Source organism: Oncorhynchus gorbuscha, linkage group LG18, assembly GCF_021184085.1.
Source record: "Oncorhynchus gorbuscha isolate QuinsamMale2020 ecotype Even-year linkage group LG18, OgorEven_v1.0, whole genome shotgun sequence".
Classification (NCBI taxonomy): Eukaryota; Metazoa; Chordata; class Actinopteri; order Salmoniformes; family Salmonidae; genus Oncorhynchus; species Oncorhynchus gorbuscha.
In genome coordinates, this window is record NC_060190.1 from 41191776 (window position 1) to 41209535 (window position 17760).

At 44.1% G+C, this 17760-nt stretch overlaps 1 protein-coding gene across 1 annotated transcript in view; it reads right to left on the reverse strand.

The window, feature by feature from the left end:
• The window catches only part of LOC124003339 (uncharacterized protein KIAA1671-like), a 29665-nt gene extending 12670 nt beyond the window's left edge, over positions 1–16995 (reverse strand). The window contains exon 1 of the mRNA XM_046311503.1: positions 16441–16995. Within this exon, the coding sequence (XP_046167459.1) occupies positions 16441–16947 (507 nt within the window). The 5' untranslated portion in view covers positions 16948–16995. The remainder of the gene's footprint in view (positions 1–16440) is intronic.
• Between the last annotated feature and the right edge of the window lie 765 nt (positions 16996–17760).

The following is a 17760-nucleotide window of genomic DNA, read 5'->3' on the forward strand; positions in this document are numbered from 1 at the left end:
ATTCTACTTTAGCTCTAGCTTACTGTTCTACTTTAGCCCTAGCTGACTACTCTAGCTCTAGCTGTCCTAGCTGACTCTACTCTAGCTCTAGCTGTCTCTACTCTAGCTGACTCTAGCTCTAGCTGACTCTAGCTGACTCTACTCTAGCTCTAGCTGACTCTACTCTAGCTCTAGCTGACTCTACTCTAGCTGACTCTAACTCTAGCTGACTTTACTCTAGCTCTAGCTTACTGTACTCTAGCTGACTCTACTCTAGCTCTAGCTGACTCTACTCGAGCTCTAGCTGACTCTACTCTAGCTCTAGCTGACTCTACTCTAGCTCTAGCTGACTCTACTCTAGCTCTAGCTGACTTAGCTCTAGCTCTAGACTCTACTCTAGCTCTAGCTGACTCTACTCTAGCTCTAGCTGACTCTAGCTCTAGCTGACTCTACTCTAGCTCTAGCTGATTCTACTTTAGCTCTAGCTTACTGTACTCTACTTTAGCCCTAGCTGACTACTCTAGCTCTAGCTGACTCTACTCTAGCTGACTCTACTCTAGCTCTAGCTGACTCTACTCGAGCTCTAGCTGACTCTACTCGAGCTCTAGCTGACTCTACTCTAGCTCTAACTGACTCTACTCTAGCTCTAACTGACTCTACTCTAGCTCTAGCTGACTCTAGCTCTACTTTAGCTCTAGCTGACTCTACTCTAGCTCTAGCTGACTCTACTCTAGCTCTAGCTGACTCTAGCTCTAGCTGACTCTACTCTATCTCTAGCTGATTCTACTTTAGCTCTAGCTTACTGTACTCTACTTTAGCCCTAGCTGACTACTCTAGCTCTAGCTGTCTCTACTCTAGCTGACTCTACTCTAGCTCTAGCTGACGACTCTAGCTCTAGCTGACTCTACTCTAGCTGACTCTACTCTAGCTGACTCTACTCTAGCTCTAGCTGACTCTACTCTAGCTCTAGCTGACTCTACTCTAGCTCTAGCTGACTCTACTCTAGCTGACTCTACTCTAGCTGACTCTACTCTAGCTCTAGCTGACTCTACTCTAGCTCTAGCTCTAGCTTACTTGTTCATAATGAGTTTTTCAAATCTGCATGAAACCAGTGAAAGGAGGGATTGCCATGATGTGCAGTAAACAAGACTGGATTCACTGAAAGGTTTTTATTCCAGTAAATGTAGTTTGGTTATTTAGCACCACTTAGTGGACTAAATGGCAACCCACTCATTCAAAGAAAATGGAATTAAGGAAGTGAGATAAATATAAGGCTAACATAGACTTGGATAAACTTCTCACATGACACAAAGCCTGTTTCAGCGTAGGCAGCGCCATTGAGGGCTTTAAAATGGAGAATGACCTATATAGCGTTACCTTCCCCTGTCACAGAAACCATTATGGCAAAAATGCAAAGCAGAGCCCACAATCCAACTCTATGAATCACAAATCTGTTTTGCACACAAAAATTATCTCTGCACTTTCATGTAAACACACGAGTGTAGTACAATAGAACGAGGAAATACGCCACACAACAACAAAGAAAGTGTGAATCACTGATGAAGGGGAAATACCTAGAACATGACTCATTGAAAATAATAGTTCTGCATTAGTCAGCCTACTAAAAATACCACATTGAAGCAGAACAGCATTTGCTACACGTAAATGCGGTGGTAATGTCAATACAAAGCAACAGGATCAGTCTCCATATATATGTTTGTTCAAAACATTGCATAGCTCTAGAATTGCTTTCATATACATCTGTCACTCAAACCCTTCATTCAAATTCAAAATGTTTGGCGTTTGCATAATCAAAATACTAAACTAGATCGTGTGGCTAATTTGATACTTCTCAATCCCACCAATGTGCATGGAATGTCATATCTTTTTTAGCAGTGACTCTTCCTAGCGGGTAGAACCAGATTGATATTCAAAATTAAGCTACATTCTTTGTGTGGTGCGTATGGGTCAATAGAGATTATATTCATATTCATATTCATAATATATTCATATTTAACCATGTCACCTGGCCTGAATTCTCTAGTTCTCTTTTACACTGACGGAAAGTGTGACTGCTTTCAATGTAGCTGTTTGTTCTTCTATGAGAAAAAAAGATCACTCACCCATAGAAGCCTCAGGTACGACAGACACATTGCTTCTCTCTTTATTCCCCTTCACCAGTTTATCACTCTGTCTCCGAACACAATCTATCCTCTCTTCCTCCTCTATCTCGCACTCTTGGGTCGGTATGTCCTTCCTGTAACTCTCAATTTCCTTTCCTTTTTCAAATCTACAGTCGCTATTGAATGTCTGTCTACACACCCGTTGCACAGTCTTCACATTTACTGTTTGCTGCCTTAAAAACATAATCTAAAAAGGGATTAAATTCGATTTTTTCCCCTATCAATCTATACAACGTAGTCCACATTTTCAAAGTGAAAATGAATGTGTAGAAAATGTTCTAAATGTCTAAGAAATACTATATCAGGACTCCAACTGCACTGTTGGAACTAGGAACACAAGCATTGCGCTACACCCGGAATAATATCGGCTAAATATCTGTATGTGACCAATAAAATATGATTTGATTGTATATGTCTTCATACCCAGTGCGTAATTTGTAAATCGAGAGGTGCTGGAACAAAAAGTGAGCGCGAGAGGGGGGTGACCTGAGGAGTTCTGAGGTACCAGAACGCATGAGAAGAAAAAAATCACCTTTATAATAATATCATCACATTTCCGTAGTGGCATAGAGCAGAGAGTAGAGCCACTTACAGAAGTTGCACACATGGGAAACATTTTTTTGTGGCCTAGGGTCCAGGAAATGGTTGGCCTTTTATAAACACATTTCATGCATTTCTACATCATTTTACATGATTGGAGACTTTGGCATAATTTTTTTTAAAAATGCAACCTTCAAAACAACTGGAAACTCGGAGCTTGGAAATCTCCGACGTCCGACATCAGCGTGTTCAAGACACCTGGAAAATCGGGAAAAAACGAGCTCCAACTGGGAAAATGTATTTTGAACGGTCATCCAACATGGCATTCCAAGTGGGGAAGTTTGGCCTCTTTCTAGAGCTCCGATTTTCCGACCTGAAGATTGAGACGTCATGATTGGACCTCGTTTTTTTTACATAGTTCCCAGTTGTCTTGAAAGCACCATAATAACGCACTAAAGATCGAAATGACAGGCTACTTTGACACTGACAAACTGAGAATTTGAGATCAATGAAAACAACATTGTCTTGAATCCATCAATAGCCTAGGTGTGAGGAGGAAATGACGGTCCTAAAAATACTTTCCAGTTTCACTGACTCACTCAATGACGTGGAGCTCACTCGCTGGTGATGGCATATGCGCTCGTGAAAAAAGCCTCTCTCTCTCAATATTTTGAAATTGATCAAATATTTTGGTAGCCTACAGTTGACAGATTAGAGTCTTCTCTAATCTGGAGGGGAAACGAGAATTAATGAAGAGCCAATACGAAATAAATTTGATCGCATTTATTATATTTTTTACATAGCAAAATGTGACATTTATTAGTCTTTTTATCCCCCCCCTTTATTTAATTAGACAAGTCAGTTAAGAACAAATTATTTTTTTACAATGATGCCTACCAAAAGGCAAAAGACTTCCTGCGCGGACGGTGGCTGGGATTAAAAATACACATAAATACAATATAAATATGGGACAAAACACACATCATGACAAGAGAGACACCACAACACTACATAAAGAGAGACCTAAGACAACAACAAGGCATGGCAGCAATACATGACAACACAGCATGGTAGCAAAACAACATGACAACAACATGGTAGCAACACAACATGGCAGCAGCACAACATGGTAGCAGCACAAAACATGGTACAAACATTATTGGGCACAGACAACGGCACAAAGGCAAGGTAGAGACAACAATACATAATGTGAAGCAGCCCCAACTCTCAATAAGAGTGTCCATGATGGAGTCTTTAAATGAATAGATAAAACTGTCCAGTTTGAGTGTTTTTTGCAGCTCGTTCCAGTCGCTAGTGTGTGTGTGGGGGGGGGGGGGGGGGATTCAAGATTATGTTATAATACTGTAATTGCATCAAATGTTTGTTTTATGCAACAGAATAGCGGATTCTTATAACTCTATTGTGTCTGTGTGAACTGAAAGTGGGCCTCTGGGAGATTTGCGATGTCTTTGGATGATAAGCCTAACAAGACCACTTTCCATAGCATGAGTTAATGTTTCTGTACTGTGGTACCAAGGGGAGATGGCTCCAGTATGGAGTTGGGGGCCAGACCATGGTCTCTACACAATGAGAACAGTCTTTACAGCAGATACTGTTTGCTGTGAATTATTAGTGTCTTTCATACGAATCCTAACCTTGTGACCCATTCCATACATCTGTTGTTTGTCATGAATATCCAAGAGGATGGACTTTGCTATAAAATGCTGTGGCTCAAATCCGCTCGTTGGGCTCACAACTAATCACCTACGGGATTAGCTCCATTACTGCAGTAATTAAATAATAGAATTTGATTGTTTTGAAAAAGGTTAAAAGTCTCTCCTTTTGATTACAATAATTCCACAACACTAGCTGCAGCGAACTGAAAAGAGGAGCGACCCAGGGATGTGTGTGCTCTGGGGACCTTTAACAGAATGTGACTGGCAGAATGGGTGTTGTATGTGGAGGATGAGGGCTGCAGTAGGTATCTCAGATAAGGGGGAGTGAGACCTAAGAGGGTTTTATAAATAACCATCAACCAGTGGGTCTTGCGACGGGTATACAGAGATGACCAGTTTACAGAGTAGTATAGAGTGCAGTGGTGTGTCCTATAAGGAGCATTGGAGGCAAATCTGATGGCTGAATGGTAAAGAACATCTAGCCACTCGAGAGCACCCTTACCTGCCGATCTATAAATTATGTCTCCGTAATCTAGCATGGGTAGGATGGTCATCTGAATCAGGGTTAGTTTGGCAGCTGGGGTAAAAGAGGAGCGATTACAACAGAGGAAATAAAGTCTAGATTTAACCTTAGACTGAAGCTTTGATATGTGCTGAGAGAAGGACAGTGTACCATCTAGCCATATTCCCAAGTACTTGTATGAGGTGACTACCTCAAGCTCTAAACCCTCAGAGGTAGTAATCACACCGGTGGGGTTCAGGATAAGGTTAAGGGCAGAGAAAGCTTGTTGGACACTAAGAAAGCTTTATTATAGAACGTTTAACACAAAATCCGGGGAGGGGCCAGCTGAGTATAAGACTGTATCATCTTCATATAAATGGAAGAGAGAGCTTTCCACTGCCTGAGCTATATTGTTGATGTAAATTGAGAAGAGCTTTGGGCCTAGGATCATGCCTTGGGGTACTCCCTTGGTGACAGGCAGTGACTGAGACAGCAGAAGTTTTGACTTTATACACTTTGAGAGAGGCAGGTAGTAAACCAGGCCAAAGACCCCTCAGAGACATCAATACTCCTTAGCTGACCCACAAGAATGGAATGGTCTACCGTATAAAAAGCTTTGGCCGTCAATAAAAATAGAAGCATAACATTGCTTAGAATCAAAGGCAATGGTGACATCATTTAAGGTTGCAGTGATACATCCATAACCTGAGTGGAAACCAGATTGCATACAAGAGAGTACCATAGACATTAAGAAAGCCATTCAGTTGATAATTGGCACGTTTTAAGAAAGCCAGGCAGTTGATTATGGACACGTTTTTCCAACACTTTTGAGGGCTAGATAGAAATTGGCCTATAACAGTTAGGATCAGCTTGGTCTCCCCCTTTAAATAAAGGACGCATCATGGCTGCCTTCCAAGCAATGGGAACCTCCCCAGAGAGGAGAGACAGGTTAAAAAGGTCAGAGATAGGCTTGGCGATGATAGGGGCTGCAACCTTAAAGAGCTCAGCCATGTGCTCCTTGTCAGTAACAACATTAATCAACATTAAGGGACATAGGCAGCTGTGAGCAGGAGGCTTTATTCCCCACGTCTTTAACCATTTTCCAGAACTTATTGGGGTTAGACCCACAGACAGAGAACTGCTCCTTAAAGTAACTAACTTTGGCCTTCTGAATAGCCTGAGTGCACTTCTCATTTACCTGAATGAGAGCCAGTCAGCCTGAGTATGCGTGTACCGAGCCTTTTGCCAAATGGAATTCTTGAGGTGGAGTAACTCTGCCAGATCATGACCGAACCAGGGGCTGAACCTTTTTTAAATTCTTGTTTTCTTTATGGTGGCGTGTTTGTTAACAATATCACTAAACATATAAAAAAAGAAGGTCCAAGCATCTTCGACAGAGGGGATCAAGCTGATTTAAAGAGACCAGGTCATGAAGGAAGGCTTGCTCATTACATTTTTTAGCAGGCATCTATGACAAATCAGGACACGTCGTTTCACTGAGCAGCCATTACGAACACAGGCTGTAAAACAGTGATCACTAAAGTCATTACAGAAAACACCTATCAGAATTATTTGTGAGGATAACATCAAAGATGGTAGCCTTTTATGAGTGTTTGGAGTCATACCTTGTGGGAATGGTAATAATCTGAAATAGATTTAGGGAGTCCTATTGCTTTAGGACTGGTTTAAGCATGTCCCAGTTTAGGTCCCCTAGCAGGACAAATTCAGACTTAGCGTAAGGGGCCAGGGGAGAGCATAGGGCAGGTAGGGTACAGGCCGGTGATGATGGTGGATGATAATTCCAAGCAATAGTCAACAAAGAGCTATATGAAAGTTTAATGTACTTCTTAGGGCTAGGGTCACGCAACTTCCGGTAATACTGGAGGGCACACAATTCAAATAAATAATCATAAATAATATGGATTCTAAACATTTAGGTACATATAAGTATTGTATATCGGCTGAAAGCATAAATTCTTGTTAATCTAACTGCACTGTCCGATTTACAGTAGCCATTACAGCGAAAACATGCCATGCGATTGTTTGAGGACGGCGTCCCACATCAAAATATTTTTCCACGGGCACAGGTTTCATACATTCACAAATAACGATGAAATATTCACTTACTTTTTGAAAAACTTCCTTTGATTTGTCATCCAAAGGGTCCCAGCTATGACATGTAGTGTCGGTTTGTTAGATAAAATCCTTCTTTATAACCCAAAACGTTTAATTGGCGCCATCGATTTCAGTAATCTAGTCGTTCAACATGCAGAGAAAGGAATCTGAAAATCTACCCCTAAACTTTGTTTCAACAAGTCAAAATACATTTCTATTTACTCCTCAGATACTCTAAAATGTAATCAAACTATGATATTAATTACAGAAAGACGTATGTTCAATAGGAAACCGATTTTAGCAGGTACATATTGTCTTCATAGTGCGCACAAACACAAATTTCCAGGACTGTGTTTAGCCCCCTCAAGCCAATGTCTCCACGCCTTCAAGGCCTTGACGACAGCCAACAGCTCCCGGTCCCCCACATCATAGTTTTGCTCCGCCGGGCTGAGCTTCTTCGAGAAGAAGGCACACCCGAGCGCTGAGAGAGCACCGCTCCTATCCCAACCTCGGACGCGTACACCTCCACTATGAACGCCAAAGAGGGATCCGGATGGGCCAACACGGGAGACAAGGTAAACAGAGCCCTCGGGTGACTAAAAGCCCTGTCCACCTCAGCTGACCACTGCAAGCGCACCGGGCCCACCTTCAGCAGTGAGGTAATGGGAGCTGCCATCTGACCAAAACCCTGGATAAACCTCCGGTAGTAGTTGGCAAACCCTAAGAACTGCAACTCCTTTACCGTGGTGGGAGTCGGCCAATTACGCACAGCTGCAATGCGGTCACTCTCCATCTCCACCCCTGAAGTGGAAATGCGATACCCTAGGAAGGAGACGGACTGTTGGAAGAACAGGAATTTCTCAGCCTTGACATACAGGTCATGCTCCAACAGGCGACCAAGCACTCTGCGCACTAGGGACACATGCTCAGCGCGTGTAGCGGAGTATATCAAAATGTCATCAATATACACCACTACACCCTGCCCGTGGAGGTCCCTGAAAATCTTGTCTACAAAGGCTTGGAAGACTGATGGCGCATTCATCAACCTGTACGGCATGACGAGGTACTCATAGTGCCCAGAGGTGGTACTGAAAGCCGTCTTCCACTCGTCTCCCTCTCGGATACGCACCAGGTTGTAAGCGCTCCTGAGATCTAGTTTGTTGAAGAAGCTTGCCCCGTGCATTGACTCAATCGCCATGGTAAAAAGAGGTAGCGGGTAACTGTACCTCACCGTGATCTGATTTAGGCCTTGGTAGTCAATACACGGGCGCAGACCTCCCTCCTTCTTCACAAAAAAGAAATTTGAGGAGGTGGGTGAAGTGGAATGTACTCCTGACGCACGGATTCGGAGACATATGTTTCCATAGCCTCCGTCTCCGCCTGTGAGAGAGGATACACATGACTCCTGGGAAGTGCAGCGTCTACCAGGAGGTCTATCGCACAATCACCCTGTCGATGAGGTGGTAATTGAGTCGCCTTCTGTTTGGAGAAGACGAGAGCCAAATCGGCATATTCAGGGGGGGATGCGCACGGTGTAGACCTGGTCTGGACTCCTCACCGTTGTAACACCAACGGAAATCCCTAAACACCTACCTGAGCACTCTCGTGACCACCCTGTGAGAGCCCTCTGTGACCAAGAAACAGTGGGATTATGACAAGCTAACCAGGGTAGGCCCAGCACCACGCAGGAGAGTCAATGAGGAAGAGACTAATTCTCTCCGTATGACCCCCCTGCGTCACCATGCCCAAAGGCGCGGTGACCTCCTTAATCAACCCTGACCCTAATGAACGACTATCTTAGGCATGAACGGGGAAGGGTACATCCACGTGAACGATGGGGATCCCTAAACTATAGGCTAAAGCTCTATCAATAAAATTCCCAGCCTCGCCTGAATTGATGAGCGCCTTATGCTGGGAATGCGGGGAAAACTCAGGGAACGTGACAGACACAAACTTATGAACAACAGAGGGCTCTGGGTGAGAGTGGTGCCAGCTCACTTGGGGTGATGCCAGAGCACCCTGCCTGCTGCCTCGCTTCCCATAGGAACCAACCCGGCACGGACCGGCAGTGGGACCTCTGAGGCCACACATGGTACACGAGCGTGAACCCCCTCCGGTCTCCCTGCGCACCGCCCCTCCCAGCTCCATATGCATTGGAGAGGGAGTGCGGGAGGATGGAACCACCAGACCCCGATCTGAACGTCCGCGAGTAGCCAGCAGGTTGTCCAGCCGGATGGACAGGTCCTCAAACGTGAGGGTGGTGTCTTTGCAGGCCAGCTCCCGACGGACATCCTCGCGTAGACTGCAGCGGTAATGGTCGATCAGGGCCCTGTTGTTCCATCCCTCACCGGCAGCCAGGGTCCTAAACTCCAGGGCGAACTCCTGGGCGCTCCTCGTCTCCTGCCTCAGATGGTAGAGGCGCTCACCTGCCACTCTACCCTCGGGCGGGTGGTCGAAGACTGCCCGGAAACGGCGGGTGAACTCCTCAAACTGGTCCAATCTCCATCTCTCCACAGGGCTCTCCCGGTGAGGCACGAGACGAGGGCGGACACCCTCCTACGGTCCGATGGAGCCGGGTGGATGGTGGCCAGATAGAGGTCTAACTGCAACATGAACCCCTGGCAGTTCGCAGCCCTCCCGTCGTACTCCTGGGGCAAGGAGAGACGGATCTCACTGGGTTCAGGTGGGAAAGGGGCGCTCAGGGGAGACCCCGGTTGTGCTGGTGGAGGCACTGGAAGAACTCCCTGTCTCTCCCAGTGGTCCATTTTCTGGACAATGTGATCCATGGCGGCGCCAAGATGGTAGAGCATAACTGCATGCTTCTGGACGCGCTCCTCCACCTCAATGGTCGGCATACCCTCTCCTGCTGACTCTATAGTTATGGTCGGAGATTCTGTAATGGGTGCATGTCGGTGGCAGGGATGTCAGGTGCAGGAAAACGAACTTGGTATAAACGGAGTCGTTTAATAAGTGTTCATAAAACTCCAAAAACAAAAATATACAAAAAATAATATAATTGGGTACAAAACCCATTGCACATCGACACATGACTTGCACATAACATACAATAGAACAATCAACGACAAGGATATGAGGGGAAACAGAGGGTTAAATACACAACATGTAATTGATGGGATTGGAACCGGGTGTGAAGGAAGACCAGACAGAACCATGGAAAATGAAAAATGGATCAGTGATGGCAAGAAAGTCGGTGACGTCGACCGCCGAACACCGCCAAAACAAGGAGAGGGACCGACTTCGGCGGAAGTTGTGACATAAACTTTATAATGATTTTGAATGATACTTCCTATTGACAATTCTCGGCATAAGAACATTTGTAAAATATCGGGAAAATGTTCAACCCTAGCGAGGATGGAGGACATTCGTGGCAGGTGTGCCCTCTATATAACTCTATGGCAAGGTATTTATATGGTCAGGTTCGAGGGTGCCTCCTTTCAATCCGGGTCCTTCACCCAGACAGGGTTGAGTAGTTGAGCACGACGAACAACCAGTATGCATCATTGAAATGTGAGTACAGTCCTTTATCTTATAGAAGAGGATAAGAAGAGGACCCCCGTAACATTGTTTGTTTTGTATAGTTGACATTGGCCGCTAATGGCTGCGAAATGCTAACGGGTCAGTCAAACAGCCATTTTGAGTCAATTGATCTGTTCTCCCTGCTACTTGTGTTAATGGAGACATTAATAATTGTTGCTGTTTTTGTGCATTGCTTTGTTAATTTAACTAGGCCTGCTTAATGGCTAAGCTTACTACTTTTGTTAGCTTTTTATTGTCTGTTTGCTTGCAATGCCTCTGCTATGTAGCCATTAATAAATTAGCCTGCAATAGCTTTGGGCTACTATGCTGCCGCATGCTATTGCACCCCCTTTCTGGCCATTCATGCAGAACGTTACCAATTTATATGCTTAATGCAATTGCATATTGTAACACAATAACATCCTATGGCTTTCTGCATTAGCATCGAACAGCCCCCGTGATATGCAACTTTTCAGGGAAGCTAGAAACCAATATACACAGGCAGTTAGAAAAGTCAAGGCTAGCTTCTTCAAGCAGAAATTTGCTTCCTGCAACACAAACTCAAGAAAGTTCTGGAACAAGTCCCATGGAGAATAAGAACACCTCCTCCCAGCTGCCCACTGCACTGAAGATAGGAAACACTGTCACCACCGATAAATCCACTATAATTGAGAATTTCAACAAGCATTTTTCTACGGCTGGCCATGTCTTCCACCTGGCTACCCCTACTCCGGTCAACAGCACTGCACCCCCCACAGCAACTCGCCCAAGCCTTCCCCATTTCTCCATCTCCCAAATACAGTCAGCTGATGTTCTGAAAGAGCTGCAAAATCTGGACCCCTACAAATCAGCCGGGCTAGACAATCTGGACACTTTCTTTCTAAAATTATAGGCTGAAATTGTTGCCACCCCTACTACTAGCCCTACTACTAGCCCCTCTTGACCCAAACTGCTACAGACCTATATCTATCTTACCCTGCCTTTCTAAGGTCTTTGAAAGCCAAGTCAACAAACAGATTACCGATCATTTCGAATCCCTCCATACCTTCTCCGCTATGCAATCTGGTCTCAGAGCTGGTCATGGGTGCACCTCAGCCACGCTCAAGGTCGTAAACGATATCTTAACCGCCATCGATAAGAAACAAGACTGTGCAGCCGTATTCATTGACCTGGCCAAGGCTTTCGACTCTGTTAATCACCACATCATCATCGGCAGACTCGACAGCCTTGGTTTCTCAAATTATTGTCTCGCCTGGTTCACCAACTACTTCTCTGATATAGTTCAGTGTGTCAAATCGGAGGGTCTGTTGTCCGGGCCTCTGGCAGTCTCTATGGGAGTGCCACTGGATTCAATTCTTGGATCGACTCTCACATCAATGATGTCGCTCTTGCTGCTGGTGAGTCTCTGATCCACCTCTTCACAGACGACACCATTCTGTATACTTCTGGCCCTTCTTTGGACACTGTGTTAACACTCCAGGGGAGCTTCAATGGCATACAACTCTCCTTCCGTGGCCTCCAAATTCTCTGGAATACAAGTAAAACTAAATGCATGCTCTTCAACCGATCGCTGCCAGCGCTTGCCTGCCTGTCCAACATCACTACTCTGGACGGTTCTGACTTAAGTATTTGTAGTTGTCCACATATTCTAGGTGTCTGGTTAGACTGTAAACTCTCCTTCCAGACTCACATCAAACATTTCCAATCCAAAGTTAAATCTAGAATTGGTTTCCTATTTCGCAACAAAGCATCCTTCACTCATACTGCCAAACATATCCTTGTAAAACTGACCATCCCACCGATCCTCGATGTCGGCGATGTCATTTACAAAATAGCCTCCAATACCCTACTCAATAAATTGTATGCAGTCTATCACAGTGCCATCCATTTTGTCACCAAAGCCCCATATACTACCCACCACTGCGACCTGTACACTGTCGTTGGCTGGCCCTCGCTTCATACTCGTTGCCAAACCCACTGGCTCCAAGTCATCTACAGGACCCTGCTGGGTAAAGTCCCCCCTTATCTCAGCTCGCTGGTCACCATAGCAGCACCAACTTGTAGCACGTGTTCCAGCAGGTATATCTCTCTGGTCATCCCCAAAACAAATTCTTCCTTTGGCCGCCTTTCCTTCCAGTTCTCTGCTGCCAATGACTGGAACGAACTACAAAAATCTCTGAAACTGGAAACACCCATCTCCCTCACTAACTACCTCTTTCCCTACTGTATTTATTTATTTATTTTGCTCCTTTGCACCCCATTATTTCTCTCTATTTTGCACATTCTTCCACAGCAAATCAACCATTCCAGTGTTTTACTTGCTATATTGTATTTACTTCGCCACCATGGCCTTTTTTTGCCTTTACCTCCCTTATCTCACCTCACTTGCTCACATTGTATATAGACTTATTTTTCTACTGTATTATTGACTGTATGTTTGTTTTACTCCATGTGTAACTCTGTTGTTGTATGTGTCGAACTGCTTTGCTTTATCTTGGCCTGGTCGCAATTGTAAATGAGAACTTGTTCTCAACTTGCCTACCTGGTTAAACAAAGGTGAAATACAAATAAATACACAATTGCCATTTACAGCTGATTCATTGTATGTTCATTACTATTATTGCTCGTTATTGTTTGCACCTTTCTGTGTCTCCTTTTAGATCAACCGTGCTCCATACAAAGTCAACCAAGTCAAGTCAAGACTCTCATGTTAACAACTTTCAATCATTCCCTACCATGTATCGTCTCCATTACCTGAATCTATAAAGACTCTTAAACTGAACTGCATCTCTGCCTCCGCCTGCTCTTTTAACTGGAGTCCCACAGTAGCTGGGCATCACCATAACCCTCACCTCAACCTCGATCCGTTATGATCTTATAACTGAAGAATATTGTGACAGGCTAGGAACTAAAGTTTTGGTCAGTGTTTCCCTGGGCACGCTTATTAGGGAGAAATGCAGGAAATGTATAAAAGCACCCATTGGTCATGTTCAGGTGAGTGCATTGTTCCTGGAAAGTTCTTTGTCTGTATAGGCTGTGCAATGTTGCTGGTTTTCTCTATGAACAACCATTTTGTGACCATACTGTCTTGAATAAATATGTGTGTGGTTGATTGTTCTGAATGGTATGTGTTGAGTTTGACCATCAGTGAGTTTATTCACCTGTGACAATATTCAAGAGGATCATTATGTAAAGCAACGACAACAACATACTTTCATTTCAGCTGGTTTGAGGTCCAGGCAGTTTATTGGCAGTGCCCTGCAATAAGGCAACTGTCTTTGTAGTCATTTGTATTTCTAGAATATTTGTTTATGTAAATGCATTTATTTTCTACCATCCAAATGAGTGTTTAACTGTTTTTGGTCATCTTGTGAACTTGGGTCAGCTGAATCTCTGTGAAAGCACTGTTATATTTCAGCAAGCTGTCTAGTGGAAGTAACAGATCTAAGTCATTTTGGTGTACTCTTAATGTGTTATTTCTGTGTCAAACAAGCAAACCTAATCCTCTAAGCTTCTAAACGTTGTTCTTTATCTGCCTCGGCACTGTTTCTCTTTAATGGGCATAGAACCTGTCCAATGTTTAGCTGTATTAAATAATATATTGTTGCGTTGCTCAGAGCTGTTGACCCAACTCAATAGGTGTCCTGTCATGAACCTGTGTCTGTAGTTGAGGCGTTCCCCTCATTAAACCGTAACTGGCGTAGTCTGGTAGTTCTGCCATTTTAGCTAACGCTAGTTGTCGAGTGCTACTACGATGTACTAAAGTCATGTCTGCAGAAATACTACAGTCATGTGCGCAAACAACTACAGTAAATACTGAAACACTATAGTGAATACTACAATAAAGTCTCTAAAAATACTAGTGAATACTATGGTATACTACAATCATGTCTGCAACACCTCTACAGTGAATACTTCAGCAAAAACACAACAGTGAATGCTATGGTCTAAATACTGTAGTACTAGATACTATAGTATTTTTTTCATATGGGCTGCCTTGATCTCATAATAGCTTGTATGGCATAATTAGATAAAACAATATACAGAGGCAAGAAAAAGTATGTGAACCCTTTGGAATTACCTGGATTTCTGCATAAATTGGTCATCAAATTTAATCTGATCTTCAGCTAAGTCACAACAATAGACCAACATAGTGTGCTTAAACTAATAAAACATAAATTATTTTATTTTTCTTGTCTATATTGAATACAGAATTTAAACATTCACAGAGTAGGTTGGAAAAAGAACCCCTAGGCTAATGACTTCTCCAAAAGCTAATTGGAGTCAGGAGTCAACCTGGAGTCCAATCAATGAGACGAGATTGGAGATATTGGTTAGGGCTGCCTTGCCCTATAAAAAACACTCACAAGATTTGAGTTTGCTATTCACAAGAAGCATTGCCTGATGTGAACCATGCCTCGAACAAAAGAGATCTCAGAAGACCAAAGATTAAGAATTGTTGACTTGCATAAAGCTGGAAAGGCTCACAAAAGTATCTCTAAAAGCCTTGATGTTCATCAGTCCACGATAAGAAAAATTGTTTATAAATGGAAAAAGTTCAGCACTGTTGCTACTCTCCCTAGGAGTGGCCGTCCTGCCAAGATGACTGCAAGAGCACAGTGCAGTATGCTCAAGGAGGTTTAGAAGAATCCTAGAGTGTCAGCTAAACACTTACAGACTTACAGAAATCTCTGGAACATGCTAACATCTGTTGAGTCTACGATATGTAAAACACTGAACAAGAATGGTGTTCATGGGAGGACACCACAGAAGAAGCCACTGCTGTTCAAAAATAAACAAAGCTGCACTTCCCAAGTTTGCAAAAGTGCAACTGCATATTCCACAGTGCTACTGGCAAAATATTCTGTGGACAGATGAAACTACAGTTCAGTTGTTTGGAAGGAACACACCACACTATGTGTGGAGAAAAAAAGGCACAGCACACCAACATCAAAACCTCATCCCAACTTTAAAGTATGGTGGAGGGAGCATCATGGTTTGGGGCTGCTTTGCTGCCTCAGGACCTGGACAGCTTCCTATCATCAACGGAAAATGAAGATGAATTCCCAAGTTTATCAAGACATTTTGCAGGAGAATGTTAGGCTATCTGTCCGCCTAATAGAAGCTCGACAGAAGTTGGGTGATGGAACAGGACAACGACCCAAAACACAGAAGTAAATCAACAACAGAAGGGCTTCAACAGAAGAAAATATGCCTTCTGGACTGGCCCAGTCAGAGTCCTGACCTCAACCAGATTGAGATGCTGTGGCATGACCTTGAGAGCAGTTCACACCAGACACCCCAATAATATTGCTGAACCTAAACAGTTTTGTAAAGAGGAATGGCCCAAAATTCCTCCTGACCGTTGTGCAGATCTCATACGCAACTACAGAAAACAATTGGTTGAGGTTATTGCTGCCAACGGAGGGTCAACCAGTTAATAAATCCAAGGATTCACATACTTTTTCCGGTGTGAACCGTGTTTACACTGTGTGAACAATAAAGACATGAAAACGTATTTATTTTTTGGTGTTATTAGTTTGCACAGACTGTGTTTGTCTATTGTTGTGACCTAGATGACGATCAGAGGAAATGTTATGACCAATTTATGCAGAAATCTAGGTATTTCCAAAGGGCTCTACCTTATCTACCTTTATGTGGATTCTCATGTCACTGAGCTTAATTCTCAGAAGCAACTGTTGGAATATTCAGAGCTTGTGGTTTCTGCTTGTCCATGGTGTCAGCCCTAGCTATGGAAACACAATTTCCCTAGTATAACACCAGGTTTTAAGCCCATGGTAAGTCTGCCCATACTAGTGTTGCAAAGGAAAAAGGCCATGAAATACAATGTTATGTGGACATCATTTTCAAGTTCTCTCCCTCCCCCTCCCACCTTCCCTTTGCTTACCTCCTCTGTGTCCACATTTGCTTCCTCTTCTTCATCCACCTTCTCCATCCTATTCTCTGGGGTGGGGACTACCCACTCTATGTTCCCCTCGGCTGGGTGAGATTTGACGTTGAGTGCTTCCTGGGTGTTAACAACGGTTTTCTGGAGGCCCAGTAACCTTCCAGGGGAAGATGTCTCATCCTGGGCACAGTCGGCAAGGAGCCTGGTCTGAGACCCCCACCTCCCGAGCTTGATGGAGAAATTATCATTGACCACCTCGAGAAGAGTTTTCTCCTCTTTGTTAGAAAAGCTGTAGACCACCTTGATGTGAGGCTGCTCCTCATCCTTCAGTATGGGTTCTATGATGGGGATGGTAGGGGAACGAGAAGGAAGCTCTGGCTTGGGAGAGTGGTCAGGTTCAAGAGTGATCAATTGGACTGGGGACTCCACTTGTTCTTTCTCCCTCTCTTCCTCTCTTTGTCTTTCTCTTGCCTGCTCTTTTTCTCTCTGTCTCTCATCTTCCTTCATCTTTTCCTCCTCTCTCTTTCTTTCTCTTTTCCTCTCCTCTTCTATAAGTTTTTCCCTGTCCTCCTCTCTCAATCTCTCCTCTTCCACTCTAAACATCTCCCTCTCTTCTTCCTCTCTCAGTATCTCCTTTTCCCTCTCAAGTTCTATCTGTCTATCTGTCTCCCTCTCTTCTTTCCTCCTCTCCCTCTCTTCTTCCTCTCTCGGTCTCTCCCTTTCCCTCTTCACTTCTATCTGTCTTTCTGTCTCCCTCTCTTCTTTCCTCCTCTCCCTCTCTTCTTCCTCTCTCAGTATCTCCTTTTCCCTCTCAAGTTCTATCTGTCTTTCTCTCTCCTTCTCTTCTTTCCTCATGTTCTCCCTCTCTTCGTCCTCTCTCTGTCTCTCCCTATCCCGCTCCTCCCCTCTTTGTCTTTCCCTCTCCCTATCCTCTTCCTTCCTCTTTCTCTCCCTCTCTTCCTCCTCCCTCTGTCTCTGTCTATCCCGTTCCCTCTCTATTTCTCTGTGTCTTTCTCTCCCCTCTTCTTTCATCTTTCTCTCTTCTTTCTCGCTCCGTCTCTCCCTTTCCTTTTCTTTTTCCACTTTTTTTTGTCTTTCTAACTCAACTTCTTGTTTCCTCTCTTTCTCCCTTTCCTTCTCTGCTTGTCTCTCTTCTAGCTCCAGCTGTTTACGTTTTTCCTCCTCTTGCACCTTGGTCTCCATATCTTTCTCTATTTGATCAATCACTAGCTCTTGTTTTTTCCCTCCATCTTCCATCCGAAGAAGTCTTCCTACTGGTTTGTAGAGTGGCACCTGGGCCCCCTTCTCCTCTCCCTCCTC